Source organism: Oncorhynchus nerka, linkage group LG20 (genome assembly GCF_034236695.1).
Source record: "Oncorhynchus nerka isolate Pitt River linkage group LG20, Oner_Uvic_2.0, whole genome shotgun sequence".
In the NCBI taxonomy this organism is placed as follows: Eukaryota; Metazoa; Chordata; class Actinopteri; order Salmoniformes; family Salmonidae; genus Oncorhynchus; species Oncorhynchus nerka.
The window spans coordinates 52015816-52036798 of NC_088415.1; the positions used below are offsets into that span (position 1 = coordinate 52015816).

A 20983-nucleotide genomic window follows, 5' to 3' on the forward strand; every position below is an offset into this window, starting at 1 on the left:
ATCAGTGGATAAACCCAACATTAGGCCTAGAGCCTTTGTCATGTGCGGGGGTGGCAGACACGTGTGTGTGCATGTGTTTTGGGGGTCGGAAGGGGTGAGGGAGGGGATTATTTGTGTGTGGTAAAAGGGGGCGGTGGGAGTTGGTGTATGTGTGTGTGGTAGGGTTTTGAATAAGGTGACATGAAAGCGGAGGCCTGCTGTGCTTTGTGTTTTTTTGATGACTTCAGGGATCCGTGTTATCAGACCAACAGAAAGTGATGGGCTGGCACATTAAAGTTTGAAGCGCGAACAAGCTCACACACACACACACACACACACACACACACACACACACACACACACACACACACACACACACACACACACACACACACACACACACGCAATAGTGTGACATCATCCGCCCCCTCACTCCACTGCTGCTATCAGCACGCCTGCTGACTTCACTGAACACATAAATCAGACTATTCACAAACCGAAGATAGAGAGAGAAATTGACACACACATACGCTGGTTGTGGCAAGTGTTGCATCAGGAGTGTGGAACACACAAATACACCCAGTGCAAGTCGTTGCATCAGTAAAGTAAATCACACGGAGGGTCTATGGGGGCAAGAGTGATTAGATGAGAGTAGAGAGCTATTGGAGCCTAGACTCTTCTACAGCGTTATTACCAACTCTTTAGGAGAATTAGTTTCTCTCTCTTCCACTTTCACTCTCTATCTCTCTCTGTAAGCGTCTCTCTCTCTCTCTCTCTCTCTCTCTCTCTCTCTCTCTCTCTCTCTCTCTCTCTCTCTCTCTCTTTGTGGTAATATCTATCTGTATTGGTCACTCCTTTCTCTATATCACTCTTCTGTTTATCGCATACTCACTCTCTCTCTCTCTCTCTCTCTCTCTCTCTCTCTCTTCCTCTGTCCCTGACTTTCTCTATTTCCCTGCATCCCTTTCTCTCTCTCTATCATAAACATATGCGGTAGATAGGATAATGCCCCTCAACACTCCACTGCAATCATTAGCTGCTTCTCATCAATTCATTCATTAAACGCTTTACTAGTAAATCCAGGCCCTAGGGGCTCAGGGCCGTGTGTGTGTGTGTGTGTGTGTAGGCAAGTGTGTCTGTGTTCTCGCCTGCTCTGTCCTAGAAACTAAAAACAGACTGTGAAATGCTCCTCTCCCCCACCAGAGCTCAGAGCGCATCAGAGAGCATCAGAGAGCATCAGACGAGTGTAGAGAACAGGATTAAAGATTCATACGCACAATTCAAGTCAGATCATCCACTCACCCCTCCCCCTATCCACACACACACACACACACACACACAAACACACACACCCACTACTGACCCCAAAAGCACAATTCGAGTGAGATCTTCCATTTTCCAGTCTCGCTCATATTCACATCATCCCTCTTCCTTTTCCTTACAAAGCCTCCCCCTTCCCACACACACCGCTCTCTCTCCCCCAACCTCTTTTTATCCTCCCCCACCCCCGCAGTAGCAGTGCACACTTAGCTAACTCCAATCTCCCATCTCAGACTCTAGCATCTCATTTAGTGTTGGCACATTCGGTCTCAGCGTGTGACTGTGTATGTTTGTGTATGTGTGTGTGTGTGTGTGTGTGTGTCTGTGCGTGTGTGTGTGCATGCATGTGTGCTTTCATCTCCACACAGGGCTTAGGGCCATCTGGTATCAGTGCAGAGGCCAGGGAGATGAGTCCCTGTTCCAAAGGCCTGGGAGAAACTGATAGCGATGGAGCAGAGAGGGAACGTAACAGGAGCAGAAGAGAGGAGTAGAGGAGCTTCCAAAGGCCTAACCACCACGATCTCTCATCTCTCTCATCTCTCCTACAATATCTGGGTCTGGTATTAAGCGTAACTATTGGCCAAACTAGTGTGATGAGTAAGCTTGGGAGAATCTCAACTGCATTTCCTTGATTCCTTGCGTCCTCTATCCTCACCTCCTTCTCAAAATCCATTGGATGATAAGGTCAAAGGTCCCTCCCCTCTGACCTTTTCGTCTAATCGGAATCAGGAGAGGAACAAGGAAATGCAGTTGAGATTCTCCCCTTGTCTTAGATCTGTCGATGTTAGCTCCCAGAGCAAACGCCTAGGCTTCTGCTCAGCGGACTAATGCATGCTTTAGGTACAGGCGGGCAAGGCAGTTCGGTGCTGTCATGATGGACATGGATACTCATGTACTGAATAATTAAGGACTAGCTTGTGCTAAATCAGAACCTATGCGTCAAATTCTCTGCCAAACAAAATCAAGCAAAACATCTGAAAAATCATTCTGAAAAGTAACGAAAAACATCAGCAATTTGAGTTGCAGACAGTGAAAAGCTTAGATGTCTTAAAAGCAACAAACTTCCCTCCCACTCCAAATGCCATTACTGACCATTTCCATAAATTTCTCCTAGGTTCAAAGGTGGTTTGGTGTTTGAAGTGTGTATGGGGTGTGGGGAAGACATCAAAGGGAGATGGGGATGCTGTGTCTGTGTGTGTTTGTGTGTGTGTGTGTTTGCGCGTGTGTGTATGCGTATGTGTGTATGCGTATGTGCACGCACGCATGTTTGTGTATGTGTGTTACTGTGCACGTACATGCATATGTGTGTAAGTATGTGTGTTGTGGCCTTAGGCTGGTTGGTATCTAAGGACGGTGGTGTAGCAGTAAACACCTTGCCCTCCATCTCTCTGACGGTGTGGAGCAACAACAGTCTGTCTGCTGCCTTCGGGTATTATCATAACATTTGAACTTCTTGGGGTAAAATAAGTTAGAAAGCTATGAGACAAGTTAAAAGTGACTTTGTGTTGGCGGGGGACAGGTTGTACATGCAAAACAGGTGCCTTTGTTGTGATAATGTTCATATCACTATTGTAAGTAGTTCTCTGGATGAGCTGAAAATATAGGCACACATGATGGAAAACAACTATCAAAGGCCTTAATGCGGTACTGATACACAGCTGAATCCTATGGCATTTCCTATTCCCCTTCCATCTGGTGTTATGCTCACATTTGAATGCATACTAGCACTTTACATGTACAGTACAGTGCCTTCGGAAAGTATTCGTACCCTTCGACTTACTCCACACTTTGTTGTATTACAGCCTGAATTCAAAATGGATTCAATAGTTGTCTTCTTCTCACCCATCTACACACAACATCCCATAATGATGAAGTGAAAACATGTTTTAAAGACATTTTTGCTAATTTATTGAAAATGAAATACAGAAATATCTAATTTGCATAATAATCATACCCCTGAGTCAATACATGTTAGAATCACCTTAATCAGTGATTACAGCTGTGAGTCTTTCTGGGTGCGTCTCTAAGAGCTTTACACACCTGGATTGTACAATATTTGCACATCATTCTTTTTTAAACTAAGTTGGTTGTTGATCATTGCTAGACAGCCATTTCTATGTCTTGCCATAGATCTTCAAGATGATTTATGTCAAAACTGTACATTCAACGTCGTCTTGGTAGACAACTCCAGTGTAGATTTGGCCTTGTCTTTTAGGTTATTGTCCTGCTGAAAGGTGAATTTGTCTCCCAGTATCTGTTGGAAAGCAGACTGAACCAGGTTCTCCTCTAGGAATTTGCCTGTGCTTATCTCTATTCCGTTTCTTTTTATACAAAACACTCCCTAGTCCTTGCCAATGACAAGCATACCCACAACATTGATGCAGCCACCACCATGCTTGGAAATACGATGAGTGGTACTCAGTGGTGTGTTGTGTTGGATTTACCCCAAACATAACGCTATCCATTGCCCCCCCCCCCCCCCCCTCACACACATTTTTACACTGCTGCTACTCTCTGTTTATTATCCATGCATTGTCACTTTACCTCTACCTACATGTACATATTACCTCAATTATCTTGACAAACCGGTGCCCCCGCACATTGACTCTGTACTGGTACCCCCACGCTACTGTTATTTTATTGTTGCTCCTTAATTATTTATTATTTTTACATTTACATTTTAAACATTTTAATTGTTATTTTATTTATTGTGAAGCTTGGATGAATAAGGTGCCCAGAGGTGTCCAGATTAAACTGCCTGCTCCTCAGTCCTAGTTGCTAATATATGCATATTATTAGTATATTTGGATAGAAAACACTCTGAAGTTTCTAAAACTGTTTGAATGATATCTGTGAGTATAACAGAACTCATATGGCAGGCAAAAACCTGAGACAAAAATCCAACCAGGAAGTGGGAAATCTGAGGTTGGTCAACTTTCAACTCAGCTCCTATTGAATATACAGTGGGATATTGGTCATGTCGCACTTCCTAAGGCTTCCACTAGATGTCAACCGTCTTTAGAAACTTGTTTGATGCTTCTACTATGAATGGGGGCTGAATGAGAGGGGAATGAGTCAGAGGTCTGCCAGCAGTCACGCGCTGGTCACGCGCATTTCACATGAGGTATCTCCCATTCCTTTGCTTTTCTGAAGACAAAGGAATTCTCCAGTTGGAATATTATTGAAGTTTTATGTTAAAAACATCCTAAAGATTCATTCCATACATCTTTTGACAAGTTTCTACAGACTGTCACGGAACGTTTTTACATTTTATCTGCAACTAGTGAACACGCTTCGTGAGTTTTGATTTGTTTACCAAACGCGCTAACAAAAGTAGCTATTTGGACATAAATTATGGACATTATCAAACAAATCAAACATTTATTGTGGAACTGGGTGTCACGCCCTGACTTTAGAGATCCTGTTTTTGTCTCTATTTTGGTTTGGTCAGGGTGTGAGTTGGGTGGGTATTCTATATTCTATTATTTGTATTTCTATGTTTTGGCTGGGTAGGGTTCTCAATCAGGGACAGCTGTCTATCATTGTCTCTGATTGAGAACCATACTTAGGTAGCCCTTTTTTCCACCTGTCTTTGTGGGAAGTTGACTTTGTTTAGGGCACATAGCCTTTAGCGTCACGGTTTGTTTTTGTATTGTTTATTGTTTTGTTCGGCGTCATTTTCCAAATAAAGAGAAAATGTACGCTCACCACACTGCACCTTGGTCCTCTTCTTTTAATGGCCGTGACAGAACTTCCCACCACAAACGGACCAAGCAGCGTGGTAAGGAGGAGCAGCGTGTTCAGGAGGACTGGACATGGGAGTTTATCCTAAATGGCAAAGGATCCTGGACATGGGAGGAGATTCTGGTGGGAAAGGATCGCCTGTAGTGGGAGCAGCTGGAAGCAGAGAGGAAGGTGGAGGCAGCGAGAAAGAGGGCCCAGGTTTACACAGGGTCACGGCTGGCACATGGGGAGTGTGGCAGAGTCAGGATTCAGACCTGAGCCAACTCCCCGTGCTTACCGTGGCGAGCATGCGACTGGTCAGGCACCGTGCTATGGCGTGATGCGCACGGTGTCTCGGTTGAGCATTCACAGGCCGGTGTGCTCTGTGCCAGGTGGAAGCGGGCATTTGCCGGGTGGAAGCGGGCATCCAGCCAGAACGGGTTGTGCTAGCTCTGCGCTTGAGACCGCCAGTGCGCCTCCACGGCCCAGTGTATCCGGTGCCTCGGCCAAGGAAGAAGCCTCCTGTATGTCTCCCCAGCCTGGTGAGTCCTGTGCCTGCTCCCAGAGCCAGGCCTCCTGTGTGTCTCTCCACTCCAGTGCTGATCCATGGCAAGAAGCCTCCAGTGATGATCCATGGCACGAAGCCTCCGGTGATGATCCATGGCACGAAGCCTCCGGTGATGATCCATGGCACGAAGCCTCCAGTGATGATCCATGGCACGAAGCCTCCAGTGATGATCCATGGCAAGAAGCCTCCAGTGATGATCCATGGCAAGAAGCCTCCAGTGATGATCCATGGCTAGAAGCCTCCAGTGATGATCCATGGCAAGAAGCCTCCAGTGATGATCCATGGCAAGAAGCCTCCAGTGATGATCCATGGCAAGAAGCCTCCAGTGATGATCCATGGCAAGAAGCCTCCAGTGATGATCCATGGCAAGAAGCCTCCAGTGATGATCCATGGCAAGAAGCCTCCAGTGATGATCCATGGCAAGAAGCCTCCAGTGGTGATCCAGGGCACGAAGCCTCCAGTGAGGAGTCATGGCACGAAGCCTCCAACGACGGCCTCCAGTCCGGAGCCTCCAGAGACGGTCTCCAGGATGTGGGTAGGTTTCTGCGGTCCTATTGCCAGGACCGGCTGGCGTTCGTGCCCTGGGCTGAGATGGCACAGAACTCGCTCCGCCACTTCTCCACTAACCTCTCTCCCTTCCAGTGTGTACTGGGGTACCAGCCGGTTCTGGTGCCTTGGCATCAGGGTCAGACCGAGGTTCCTGGGGTGGACAACTGGTTCAGGCGCGCAGAGGAGACATGGGAAGCCATCCGTGTCCACCTTCAGCAGGCTGTGACGCGCCAAAAGAGGAATGCAGATCGCCACCACAGTGAGACCCCGGTGTTCACACCGGGGGACAGGGTCTGGCCCTCGACCCGAAACCTGCCCCTCCACCTGCCCTGCCAGAAGCTGGGTCCGCAGTTTGTGGGGCCATTCAAAGTCCTGAGGAGACTGAACGAGGTTTGTTACAGGTTACAGCTTCCCCCAGATTACCGTATTAACCCCTCGTTCCATGTGTCTCTCCTCAGGTCGGTGGTGGCTGGCCCGCTCCAGGAGTCTGAGGTGCGGGAGGTTCCTCCGCCCCTCTGGACATCGGGGGAGCCCAGGGCATACTCCGTTCGCTCCATACTGGATTCGAGGCGAGGGGCCTTCAGTGTCTTGTAGAGTGGGAGGGGTACGGCCCGGAGGAGAGGTGCTGGGTTCCGGTCGAGGACGTGTTGGAGCCATCTATGCTGCAGAGGTTCCACCGTCTTTGTCCGGATCGCCCTGCGCCTCGCCCTCCGGGTCGTCCCAGAGGCTGGTGTCGACACGCTGGGGGGGAAAGGGGGGGGGTACTACTGTCACGACTTCCGCCGAAGTTGGTCCCTCTCCTTGTTCGGGCGGCCGTCGCTGATCCTCTTTTCATTTTCCTTTGGTTTTGTCTTGTCTTCCATCACACCTGGTTCCAATCCCATCAATTACATGTTGTGTATTTAAGCCTCTGTACCCCCTCATGTCCTTGTTGGTGATTGTTTAATGTAAGTGCTTGTGCACATCTGTCCTGGTGTGTGTCGGGTTATGTACCCATTATTTGATTGTTCTGTTTTCTGGTGTTTTTTTTGTTATTAAACTGCACAGGAAACAGTTTTTGCTCTCCTGCGTCTGACTTCCCTCCCACCAGTACGCACTCCTTACATCCTTCTTTTCCCTCTGTCATTTAGTTCAGTATTGTGGAGTAACTACAATGTTGTTGATCCATCCTCAATTTTCTCCTATCACAGCCATTTAACTCTGTAACCGCTTTAAAGTAACCATTAGCCTCGTTGAAATCCCTGAGCGATTTCCTTCCTCTCCGGCAACTGAGTTAGGAATTAAGAAGGACGCCAGTATCTTCGTAGTGACTGGGTGTATTGATGCACCATCCAAAGTGTAATAACTTTACCATGCTCAGAGGATATTCAACGTCTGTTTTTTTTATACTCGTCTACCAATAGGTGCCCTTTACGAGGCATTGAAAAACCTCCTTGTTCTTTGTGGTTGAATCTGGGTTTGAGATTCACTGCTAGACTGAGGGACCTAATTGTATGCATTGGGTACAGAGATGAGGTAGTCATTAAAAATCATGTTAAATACTATTATTGCACACAGAGTGATTTCATACAACTTATGTGACTCGTTAATAAAACTATTACTCCTGAACTTGCCACAACTTGCCACAACGGGGTTTACAGTTCTTTTTATAATCGCTAGGACCCATTTCTCAATACTTAGGTCACTTTTTAAAAACTCTTCACACAGTTATCCTTAACAAACGTTCCACTTGGAACAGCAGTTAATTTCACATCCAAAATGTACTACAACTACCAAAACACTTTATACATGTCTCAAATCAACTCATTCTTCCATAACACTAGCAAAGGTTGTCACCCAACAAGCACACTTTGTCACTCAAACAAGGACCTAAAAAACACTAACAACAGGTAGCATTACACAATGTTTTCTAATGTAAAATGTCTTTACAAAACAAGAATGACACCTCTCTACTGTTTAGAATTCACTGCAGTATATGTTACAGGAATGACTTAGACTGACTGAATGACTTATATTTTTGTCATTTTTTGGTATTGAGTGATTCCAAAATACAATAATTTGTATATACACAATCTACCGATACAGATACAGTAGCAATGCTAGTCGACCCTGTCTTCTGCATTTGGCCACAGGTTCTCGCCCACATCACATCTTATCTTGGGCAATACACCTAGAAAATAACCTTTTGGCATGCCTGGTCCATCCCTGGCAATCTTGATATGTCCAGGCATCCAGCGCTCATTGCGTCCAGGAGGGACATTTGATGATTTACATTACATTTACATTTAAGTCATTTAGCAGACGCTCTTATCCAGAGCGACTTACAAATTGGTGCGTTCACCTTATGACATCCAGTGGAACAGCCACTTTACAATAGTGCATCCATCATGATGTGGATGGTGGTCATAAACCTTCCACCTCCATGAGGAAAATAATTCCTCAATAGGGTTGAGGAATGGAGAGAAAAGTGACACCATCCTGGGATGGACTGCAAACCACTCTGACTGCACGGGACTGGTGAAATGCCATATTGTCCCATACAATTACAAACGTTGGCCGATTTCGCCTCACTACAACCCTTTCCTGACCTGGCACAACCCTTCCATAGAGGTCATCCAGGAATGAAATGAGACGCTCAGTGTTGTATGGCCCAATTAGAGGTTTGTGTAACAGCCATCCATCAGAGGACATTGCTTCACATAGTGTGATGTTGGCACCCCTCTGGCCCGGGACATCCACTGTGGCTCTTTTCCCAATCACATTCCTTCCTCGCCACCGTGTTTTGGCCAAGTTGAAACCAGCCTCATCCACAAAGATGAATATGTGGGGTGTTTGCCTGGCTTCAATCTCCACGATTCTCTCAAATAAATCCACAAGGAAACATAAGAGTTAGGCTATTACATTATAGTTAGGCTGTTAGTTTACATTATACCTAAAAACATGCCGCAGTGTGCCTCTGCACTGTTTGGTTTTGTTCAAAACCAGTTCTGTATTTTATAGTCATCTTACCTGGACATATTGGTTCCTGAGTTGCTTGACTCGTTCAGAGTTCCTCTCAAAGGGGACAGTGTACAACTGCTTCATCCTGACTTGATGTTATTTCAGGACTCTAGAAATAGTTGATATGCTTACATTGTGAATATTTCAAAATGTAATGTTGTCTGCCAACACTCTGTCCCAAATCTCTGTGAGTTTTATGCCATTGTTTCTGATGACCATATCAACGATTGCAGTTTCCTGCACAGCAGTGAAAGTCCTACCTCTCCCGCCTGTGGGAGGTAACCATTGGGTCCTAAGCAGAAATACAAAACCAATCACACACAAGTGGGTTTGGAGGCTTTGCTCAATTGACTTCTGTAATGTGCAGTTCAGTCAGATGCAGAATGCACATCTTACCTGTTGTTTTGCCGGATATTTCTCACAATAGATGCCACTGTTGAGTGTTGCAGATTTGTCTGCACTCTCAGACCAGCCTCTCTCATTGATACACCATGATTTATTACATTATCAATCATAGTGGCCCTAGTCTCATCTGAGACGAAAGCTCTTGATCTTCCTCTCAGTCTTCTTCCACCACGCATTCATACTCCTCTCCCTCTCCCAGCCACTCTTCTTCCTCTGTCAGCCACTTCTCTATCTCTGGCTGGGTCAATGTTTACATTACTGTACATCATTATTCCTAAGATGTCCCCTTTTGTATAGATGGCAATGAATTTGAAAGACTAACACCTGGGTAGGTGTTCCGCTACAATGGGAATCAGCTGTGGTTGGTCTAATTGTTTTGATAGAATTACATTTTTTAGATTTGGAATATATTTCAATACATATTACTATAGAAATGTAGAAAATTGCTGTCTTATTCAATTTTGTGTTATGTTAGGTTTTGACCTTAAGTTTAACAGTTTTGAAAAGAGTATGTGCAAATTGGCCTGTAGGTACATAGAGTTTTGGTGGTGGTTGTGTCTGAGTGAGAAAATAATTCATAAAATTTGACAGATGTCTGTTGTTGTGTATGCATATTCACTTCAATAACTCTACCTACATGTACATATTACCTCAACTAACCGGTGCCCCGGCACATTGACTCTGTACCGGTACCCCCCTGTATATAGTCTCGCTATTGTTGTTTTACTGCTGCTCTTTAATTACTTGTTACTTTTATCTCTTATTCTTGTCCGTATTTTCTTGAAACTGCATTGTTGGTTGGGGGCTCGTAAGTAATCATTTCACTGTAAGGCTCGTAAGTAATCATTTCACTGTAAGGCTCGTAAGTAATCATTTCACTGTTGTATTCAGCGCATGTGACTAATACAATTTGATTTGATGTAGTCATTGAATGAATTTTGTGCCAAAGCAATGAAAAATGATCCACAGTTTAGCCCACATAGACTGCTGTTGTGCTCACTGTGTGAAGAGTTTTGAAAAAGTGACCTAAGTATTGAGAAATGGGTCCTAGCGATTGTAAAAAAAAAAAGTTTAAAAAAAGAAGAGCTGTAATACTTATTGACTCAAGACATTTAAACATCTCATTTTTGATTCATTTCTAATCATTTCTAAAAACATAATTCCACGTTGACATGATGGGATATTGTGTGTAGATCAGTGACACAGCATCTCAGTTTAATCCATTTTAAATTGAGGCTGTAACACAACAAAATGGGTAAAAAGTCAACAGGTGTGAATACTTTCTGAAGGCACTGTTTTTAATGTCACATGGTAACCAATCATTTCCCCAAGCCAATTAATCAAGTACAACTATATTCAACACAGATATAGCTGCGTTCACACACACATCTGATCATATTTGATATGGATGGTGTCAGTGGTGTGGTGCTATTTTTTTTTAGGTGAGGGAGTGCAATTGTTTTGAAATAAAATGATGTTATCATTACTCAATCAAAGTTTGTGCTGACAGATTAAATATCATTATAAAATAGGTGCATAAAATGCATCATCCAATTGCAACGTCTGCCTATGCCCACGCCTATTCTGTGTTCTATTTTTAACATCTTAAACGTTCTATTTATAATACCCTCAAACACCAAAATGGGCCATTATCACTTTCAATCATAAATGACAATTCTTCACGTTTTACCCGTGAAATGTCCAAACTGTATGCGGACTAATAGCCTTTCTTATAGGTCTATTTTGTTTCAATCAAAGCATATAGCCTGCAGTGCACACTGTTGACTTGTGGCCGCATGACGAAATAAATGTGATTATTCAGCATCAGATAAGAAATGACTGCGGAGGTGTTTTTGGTGTAACATATTATAGTCATACTATGCTACAGTAGGCTTATATGCTATTATATCCGGGTCTGTTATGTAAAATATGAATTATTCATTAGCCTATATGCCTACGTATCTTGCGAGACATTGATTTCAGCTTTGCTCTTAACTTTACTAAACGAGCATCATTGTGATAAGTGCTAATCTTCTATTTGTAATAATACTAGTAAGTGATGAGTAGGATTATTAGGCAGATAAAACATCTGGATGTGGATTATTTTAAGAGATTTGAGCGCCCTTTGAATCATGTTGCTGAAAGGACAACACCATAACCAGGTGGTCACATATCATTTTGGGTTCAACTGCGCAAGAGGCCTCCGTGGAGTTTTATGAACATCAAGGCAGACACGGTGAATTTGGATGCTAGATCTCGTTGGCGTGATCAGTTTGTCTGCATACGCAATAGAGGCGGTACGTTTCTGTAAACTAAGCACTCAGACAGTAGGGCGAGTTCAAATGCGTATTACAAGAGCCCCAAGTCCATAACAACATGTTTTGAGGACACATGCTTTAGCAATCCCTAGTAGAGTACCGTCTGTCTGTTCTTGTTACGTCGGATTTGGCCCGCTCAAAGTGGTCGGCAAAGTGGTCAAGCCTCCGACCAATGGGCTTCTGCACACATGCCAACAGACAGTTATTCATCATTCCTCCCACCGCCAGAGAAAACGACAGGGAATAAACCAGCATTTAGCTACCTATAGGCTGCTATAGCCTACATGTGTATTTAGTTTGTCATTTTATAATTTTAATGGAATTTTAGTGGTACTTAAATATCATTTATTTTGAATTTATCTGTGTTTTCTCAAATTGTAAAAAGTGAGGGAGCACCTTGGACGGTGGATGAGGTCATTTACCTCTCAACCACAGGGGTGCATCTCTTACTTATTCCCCCTGACACCTGGAGAACCCCTCACTACGATCAAAGGTTCCACCCGGTGTATACACTCCCAGGGTTAGGAATATACTGTATCTGTGTTCATCTGAATATCTGTCCTGAGGGGGAACCTTTTACGGTCTCCTAACCAATTGTGCTATTATGTGTTTTTTTTTCGAGATATTTGTAAATTATTTTGTAAGTAATGTTTCTGCAACCGTATCTAACGGAAGAAAGGAGCTTCTGGATATCAGGACAGCGTTCACTCACCTCGGATTAGACAACGATTTCTTCAACAACAACAACAGCAGCAAGCAGGACTCACACGATATTCACCCCACAGGTCAGAAATACCAATTCATCGCAATATGAAGCGACGCAGAAGAGGGCACGACAAACGACAGTCATGAAGAGGGCACGACAAAGCCTATTCCCCCTCAGGAAACTAAAAAGATTTGGCATGGGTCCTGAGATCCTCAAAAGGTTCTACAGCTGCAACATCGAGAGCATCCTGACAGGTTGCATCACTGCCTGGTACGGCAATTGCTCGGCCTCCAACCGCAAGGCACTTCAGAGGGTAGTGCGTACGGCCCATTACATCACTGGGGCAAAGCTGCCTGCCATCCAGGACCTCTACACCAGGCGGTGTCAGAGGAAGGCCCTAAAAATTGTCAAAGACCCCAGCCACCCCAGTCATAGACTGTTCTCTCTACTACCGCATGGCAAGCGGTACCGGAGTGCCAAGTCTAGGACAAAAAGGCTTCTCAACAGTTTTTACCCCCAAGCCATAAGTCTCTGTTTATCATATATACATAGTCACTTTAACTATACATTCATGTACATACTACCGAAATTGGCCTGACCAACCAGTGGCTAACCAAGCTATCTGCATTGTGTCCCACCACCCTCCAACCCCTCTTTTACGCTACTGATACTCTCTGTTTATCATATATACATAGTCACTTTAACCATATCTACATGTACATACTACCTCAATAAGCCTGACTAACAGGTGTCTGTATATAGCCTCGCGACTCTTTTTTCAAATGTCTTTTTACTGTTGTTTTATTTCTTTACTTACCTACACACACACACACACACACATACCTTTTTGTCATTCACACCATTGGTTAGAGCCTGTAAGTAAGCATTTTACTGTAAGGTTTACACCTGTTGTATTTGGAGCACGTGACAAATGAACTTTGATTTGATTTGAGCGATAGAGTGAGGGAGTATAGGGTGAGGTTACAAATGAAGCAATGTGTGTCTTTGTGCGCACACGCACACTCGCACAAATTCAAGCACTCACTTGTGCAGGCACGCATTGTCAGGGAAAGGGTAGGCTGTAGTACACAGAACATTGGGAATGTGTAACCCACACATAGAGATGAATGAGTAGACTGGCAACATGATTGTAACATGAAAACGAGACTACAGCAAATTCAAATTTGGCCCAAAGAGCTACAATAAATTTGCCTGGCTACCCAGACTCCTTGGTCCGGCCAAACGCTATGCCACGCCCGCAGTTGTGAGTTTCTTCAAACGTCAGAGCAACGGATTGGAAGAATTGAGTCGTCAAGCAAACAAGAAATGTGAGGTTCCCCGACAGTGTGGAGATGTAATCCAACTTTAAATACAAAGGTCCTGTGGGGGAGATATTTCTTTAGATGAATCTCATAGCAGGAGTCTAATGGATGCATTTGTGCGTATATCCACCATTGGTGTTCATAGATAAAGACCCATGATGGCTGAATGGTTGCTGCATTACAGTAACCTCTGGAAGCATCTAGACAGTGCATGTATCCTGCTGCCTCCCCAGGGTCTCTCCAGTGTTCAGGTATAGATAATCACAGTCTAAGAGCTCAGAGGAGAGGAGAACAGCTCAGTGCATCGACCTATATTCATCTGTTCTGCTCCTCTCTCCCCCTAAGCCCTGCTACTGTGGACTCGATGTTCCAGCACCAAAGAGAGAAGAGACAGACCCCCCACACACACAGAGAGAGAGAGAATGACAAATCCATGCACATATACACAGAATAGGACATACTAAAGCACAAGGCAGAAGTGAATGAATACACACACACGCAAGCATGCATGCACAAACCCACACACACCCACACCTTCAGCTACAAGGTTTGTGCCACACACCAAGTGTGTGTCCATGCCCACATGAAAAGAAAGATGACCGTTTGCTAAAGAATACAACAGTACTTACTGTAGAGTTCTAGAATGAACTGTAGTCTACCGTGGAATACTATACTACACACTGTAGTAATCCTTGATCATGTGTGGTACTTACTATAGAATGTTGCAGTATACCGCTAAAAACACTGTAGTAAATACTACAGTAATGTCAGCAAAAACACTACAGTCTGCTAAAACGCTCGCAATTTGTGCCACACATAATTGAGAGACTTACATGCCAAGTATTGACTAAATATTGTGTTTCCTATCCGTTCAGACCCCAGTCCTACCTACATATCACCAGGGGAGCCAGTAATTGCGTTGTTTGCTCTATAACCTGTTAATGCATATGCCTTGCGACCGTGATATACAGGCCTAAAGGCAAAGAAAATAATAGGACAGTGGCAGAATAAATCCAACCAAACCTTTGTTTTATCACACAACCGGAGAGCAACATCTGTCCAGTGAAGTCCACAAAGCATATTGCATGTCCAGTAACAGACAGTTACATGACCCGCAGAATGGTCAAGCAGGTTAATGTTTCCTACGTGTTCGGGCCACTAAACAACTGTTGTTTTAGAACCAACGAGTGTTATTGCAGGTCGCAAAGACAACCGGTGCCGCCACTATTCCAGCACCATTTCAACTTCAACATTTCAACATAATCGAATCACCTCTGCTTTAGTCTGATACAGTGACAACTAAAAGATAACCAAAAACAATTTAGTCCAATCAACTTAAAGCTAAATGTGATGTGTCAGTCCATGGTTCTGATTTCTGGATGCATGTGTGCGTGTTCATGTTAAGTAGACAAGCATGTTGACTCGCCCTACTTGTAGAGAAACAACCAATGCCATCCTCCTCTCTTTCACCACTCTATCATACAGTACACACTTTTAGTTTTTGTTGTCCTAGGCTACCTAGCTAAAATGCTTGTTCGCTAGCCTAATTTCCATTCATGGGCAATGTTAGCTAGTTAACATTAGCCTTCTACATCTGGCTATCGTACATATTTGAACTTCCAACCACTCAGGCCAGGGGCACAACAATGTATGAATTAATGGTTGGGGAAAAATGTCTAATTCGGGAAAGGGCTAATTTTAACTAGCTGGCTGCCGGAGGACAACAACACAACGAGATGCAACAATTCATTTTTTTTCTTCTGTCAATGACATATGCTCTCAATGGGATTTGATAGGGGGGGACGCCAAATCCAAGCTGGTTTCCCTTGACACTTTTGTTTGGTGCGCCAGGACCATTCACAGTTGAGCTCACTCAGTTTAGCTCAAAGCTGATTGGAAAATGTTGTATACTTTTTTTGTCAACGGAGGCCAGATGCTCGCTGGCTTCCCTTTGCCTTCGACGCTACGGGCGGCAACAATGTCACTCGTCACTCGTTTGGGCCAGACAGCATCAGATAGATGGGCTACACGTAGAGAGACAGGGGCACTGTTTTGCTCTCTCGGATGCTTTCTCCTTAATAGATACATTAAGCCTCTTGCGAATTGAATGAGATTCATGAAACTCAGAGAGACTAAATGACTGTTTAAGATAAATGACTGTTTAAAACATATATATTGGTACTTTTTTTGGGGAAAAGCCTGACTTCCCTTGGCATCCATGAATACACACCACTGCCTACAGGTTATGGAACATTTGGTATTTGAGTATTTCTCCAGTATGTTTCCTGAATGAGAAAGCCTCCACTTCTATGTCAAAGACAATAAAAAATAATAAATGATAGCAAATACTACAGTAATGTCTGCAAACACACTACCTTAATTACTATAGTATTAAGCTACAGTTTTCATGCTGTAGTTACTATAAATGCTATGTCCCATTTGGCTCAGTTGGTAGATCGTGGTGCTTGCAATGCCAAGGTTGTGGGTTCGATTCCCATGTATGCACTCACTACTGAATGTTGCTCTGGATATGCACATCTGCTAAATGACTAAAAAATCAAGTCTGCATAAATACTGCAATCTGTAAAAACATTAAATACTACAGTTTTCCTTTACTATAGTTAACTGTAAATACTACAGGAAATACTACAGTTCAGGCTACAATTATGTCATCCATTCCATTTCGCTTAGTACAATACCAATTGCCATTACATCTTGGAAATCAGCACAAAATGATGCATGTGGGTGTGTGTGTGTGCTTGTGTGTGCTTGTGTGTGTGTCTAACATAAGCTGGGATTCGCAAGGCCCCCTTGCCCAGAATAGCCTCTCTTATTTGGGAAAGCAGAAGTGATGTTGTAATGCTGGATAACTGTCGGATGGAACGAGAGAGCGAGAGAGAGAGGGAGGGTTAGGAGGGAGAGAGAGAGCGAGCGAGAGAGAGGGAGGGAGGGAGGGAGGGTTAGCGAGAGAGAGGGAGGGAGGGTTAGGAGAGAGAGAGAGAGAGAGACAGAGAGAGAGAGAGAGAGAGAGAGAGAGCGAGAGAGAGAGAGAGAGTAAGAAGAGACAGAGATACGCAACAAGAGACAAAGAGAGAGAGTCAGAGACAGAGTGTAAGACGAAGAGAGAAGGGAGAGATGGACGGAGGAGAGGGTATAGGTTACATAACAGTGTCTAGACACCAATAGCAGTTCATAGGGATTGTCGGAGGCAGAGTTAATTAGCTAGCTTGATTGCTTGAGGTCTGCTCTCTTCATAAATCCAGGAGAGGTTGATTATCTCCTTTTAATTCTTCTCTTTCATCTTCCCCTCTTTCCTGAAGCTTCTCGATCCTAAGCCGCATTGTGTGTGCGAGTGTGTGTATGCGTGCATGCATGTGTGTGTGTGTTTATTTCCAGATAGGATTTACATGCTAATGGAATTTCTTTTGGGTTGACAAACCTCTTCATAAAAACAGCCGACTGCGGTTGGTTGGGATTCACATGAACTATTCTAAATGCAGGAACCTGGACACCTTGTAGCTCTGTAGGACCAGTTCCAGTGACCACTGTGGTAAGCTGTTGATACTGAGTGTTTAGCTACAGTTATTCTGAAACTCTCTCTCTCTCACGGCTGAGGGAAGCAGCTGTTGCCCCTGACAACCTGTCTCTGGGCTCTGATAGGATGTGGAGCTGTGGCTGTGGAGCTGTCCATGATGCTGAACGACCTATCATCTTCTAACAGTCTACTCCTCTGACTATCATTGTTATGCCATAAATATACAGATACAGACCTGAATCAGGCTAGCATAGCAACTGTGTTCCACTCACTGCTCGCCCGTATTCACAAAGTGTCTCAGAGTAGGAGTACTGATCTAGGATCCGTTTTGCCTTTAAGACAATAATGAAAATGCTTATATAGACAGGGTGGACATGATCCTATATCACTCCTACTCTGAGACACGTTGTGCATAAATACAAGCTCTGGATTGCATAGTATTGTGTGGTGGGAGTGCACACAGAACAGAGACATGAATCAATTTGAGAGAAAATCAGGGTTCGTTTTATGATCGTAATAAAATGCCAGTTCATCCACAGAGACCACTAATGACCGTGGTGTGGTGATTCCTTTATAATGAATATGTACAATTGAAAGAGAGACTATAGGGAGATGTCTAGGACACTACAGTAGTGTACTGTAGGTTCGGTAACATCTCTTTCAACAAACAACAACGCTGCGGGCGGTAACACACACGTATGCACACGCGCACGCACACACACAACCCAGCAGCAAGAAAGGCCTGCTGTAAGTGAAACTAGGGCAGAAAATCGACTGTTGGGTAGGGGCCAAGAACAGCAGAGACAGAGACACTATTATCAGCTAATGTGGTGGACTGGGTTAGAGAACATTTACATAGTTACAACCTTGCCTCCTGACAACACACACACACACACACACACACACACACACACACACACACACACACACACACACACACACACACACACACACACACACACACACACACACACACACACACACACACACTTCACAGGAACACTAAAGCCAGGGTAGAATGAGGAAGAGAAAGAATAAGAATAAGCTACACAGATAGAACATGAAGGAGAAAGAGACAGAAATGGAAGTTCATGTAATAAGAGAGAAATGAGAGAGAGAAAGAGAGATAAGGAAAATAAAATATAAGTACCTCCACGACACTCACTGTCAGCTGGTTTCACTTGGATGGGACGAGTCATCTGCAGAGAGAGAGAGAGAGAGAGAGAGAGAGAGAGAGAGAGAGAGAGAGGGCAGAGTGAGATGGTTAATCTCATGTATTATTATCATTATATTTTGTAACTTTATTTCACTGGGCAAGTCATTTAAGAACAAATTCTTATTTACAATGACAGCCTGTGTCTGTGGAGATAACATCCTTTCTGTCTTTTTCTCTCTTTCATTCATCTCTCCATTCCTCCACTAGATTGATAGGGACCAACCACCACCTCGCTATAAACCTTCCCCAAACGTGTCTCAGATTCATAGACTTGGAACTGAGCATGGAGAAAATGTTGACGTAGTAATACGAAGGAGGACCCCGGGCCATGAAGGTTTCCCTGCAGAGCTTGTCGGGTTGGTTCTTTCACACTGCTAAATCACACATAACCATGTTATTCTTCCTAGTTATAGTCACATGGAGGAGTCAAGTAGGGTTAAGTGGATTGTACATCCTCATACAGAATACTATCAGGTTCCTGAGAGAACTGGTAGTGTGAGGAGAGAACCCTGTCTGCTGACCGAGAGAGAGAGAGAGAGAGAGAGTGTGTGTGAGAGAGAGAGTGTGTGAGAGAGTGAGAGAGAGTGTGTGAGAGAGTGAGAGAGAGTGTGTGAGAGAGAGAGAGTGTGTGTGTGAGAGAGAGAGAGAGAGCGAGAGAGAGAGAGAGAGCGAGTGAGTGACAGAGAGAGTGTGTGTGAGAGAGAGAGAGAGAGAGAGAGAGAGAGTGTGTGAGAGAGAGTGTGTGTGAGAGAGAGAGAGAGAGAGAGAGAGAGAGAGAGAGAGAGAGAGTGTGTGTGAGAGAGAGAGAGAGAGAGAGTGTGTGTGAGAGAGAGAGAGAGAGAGAGAGAGAGAGAGAGAGAGAGAGAGAGAGAGTGTGTGTGTGAGAGAGAGAGAGAGAGAGAGAGAGAGAGAGAGAGAGAGAGAGAGAGAGAGAGAGAGAGAGAGAGAGAGAGAGAGAGAGAGAGAGAGAGAGAGTGTGTGTGTGTGTGTGTCTCTGTGTGTGGGTGTGATCTTGTGTGTGCATGAAAAATCACTTGTGCGCATGTCTGTGTGTGTGTTGGCATGAATATGACACGGCTGTCACAAGAGATTCCACAGTCAGGCATCTCTGCCATAAGAACATGCCAAGCCGTGATATGCAGTGAAAGCTCCGAACTGAGGAAAAAGTAGAGCCTTATATAATCGGTTTTATTTTTTGCCTGATTCCTTACATTTCCCCCCCCCCTAATTCCATTTTCTTCGTTTTTGTTATTCCAGGTTTCAGTTTTTCCCCCAAATTTTTTTTTGGGGGGGGGTTTCCCTCTCAGAATCACACTTTATTGTCATAACATAAGCATCATTGCTAACGGCTACACAAAGTGGTAGACAAACACGCACACAGACAGGGACATTCCTGTGAATCACTGATGCATTTTGTTAATGTTTAATGATAATCTTGGGCAGATTACTGAATTTTCGAATAAATACATTTGGTTGATTTCCTGCTAAATTCATTACATTTTTGAATATTGTTCAATTCCGTTTTAATGTCTGGATTCCGTGATTCCGTCCATGTTCTCTGCAACGCTGATTTTATTGGGGCCTACTCCACCCTTCTATAACACAGCACACTACCCCTCCACCCTTCTATAACACAGCACAATACCCCTCCACCCTTCCATAACACAGCACAATACCCCTCCATCCTTCCATAACACAGCACAATACCCCTCCACCCTTCCATAACACAGCACAATACCCCTCCACCCTTCCATAACACAGCACACTACCCCTCCACCCTTCCATAACACAGCACAATACCCTCCACCCTTCCATAACACAGCACAATACCCCTCCACCCTTCCATAACACAGCACACTACCCCTCCACCCTTCCATAACACAGCACAATAACCCTCCACCCTTCCATAACACAGCACACTACCCCTCCACCCTTCCATAACACAGCACAATAACCCTCCACCCTTCCATAACACAGCACAATACCCCTCCACCCTTCCATAACACAGCACAATACCCCTCCACCCTTCCATAACACAGCACAATACCCCTCCACCCTTCCATAACACAGCACAATACCCCTCCACCCCTTCCATAACACAGCACAATACCCCTCCACCCTTCCATAACACAGCACAATAACCCTCCACCCCTTCCATAACACAGCACAATACCCCTCCACCCCTTCCATAACACAGCACAATACCGCTCCACCCTTCCATAACACAGCACAATACCCCTCCACCCCTTCCATAACACAGCACAATACCCATCCACCCTTCCATAACACAGCACAATACCCCTCCACCCTTCCATAACACAGCACACTATATGGTTACTTTA

General features: G+C 44.4%; 1 protein-coding gene across 1 annotated transcript in view; it reads right to left on the reverse strand.

Annotated features, from left to right (window-relative positions):
- Nucleotides 1–20983, reverse strand: part of LOC115102735 (CUGBP Elav-like family member 5) — a 56107-nt gene that overhangs the window by 17068 nt on the left and 18056 nt on the right. The window contains exon 3 of the mRNA XM_065005574.1: nt 18576–18624. Within this exon, the coding sequence (XP_064861646.1) occupies nt 18576–18624 (49 nt within the window). The remainder of the gene's footprint in view (nt 1–18575; nt 18625–20983) is intronic.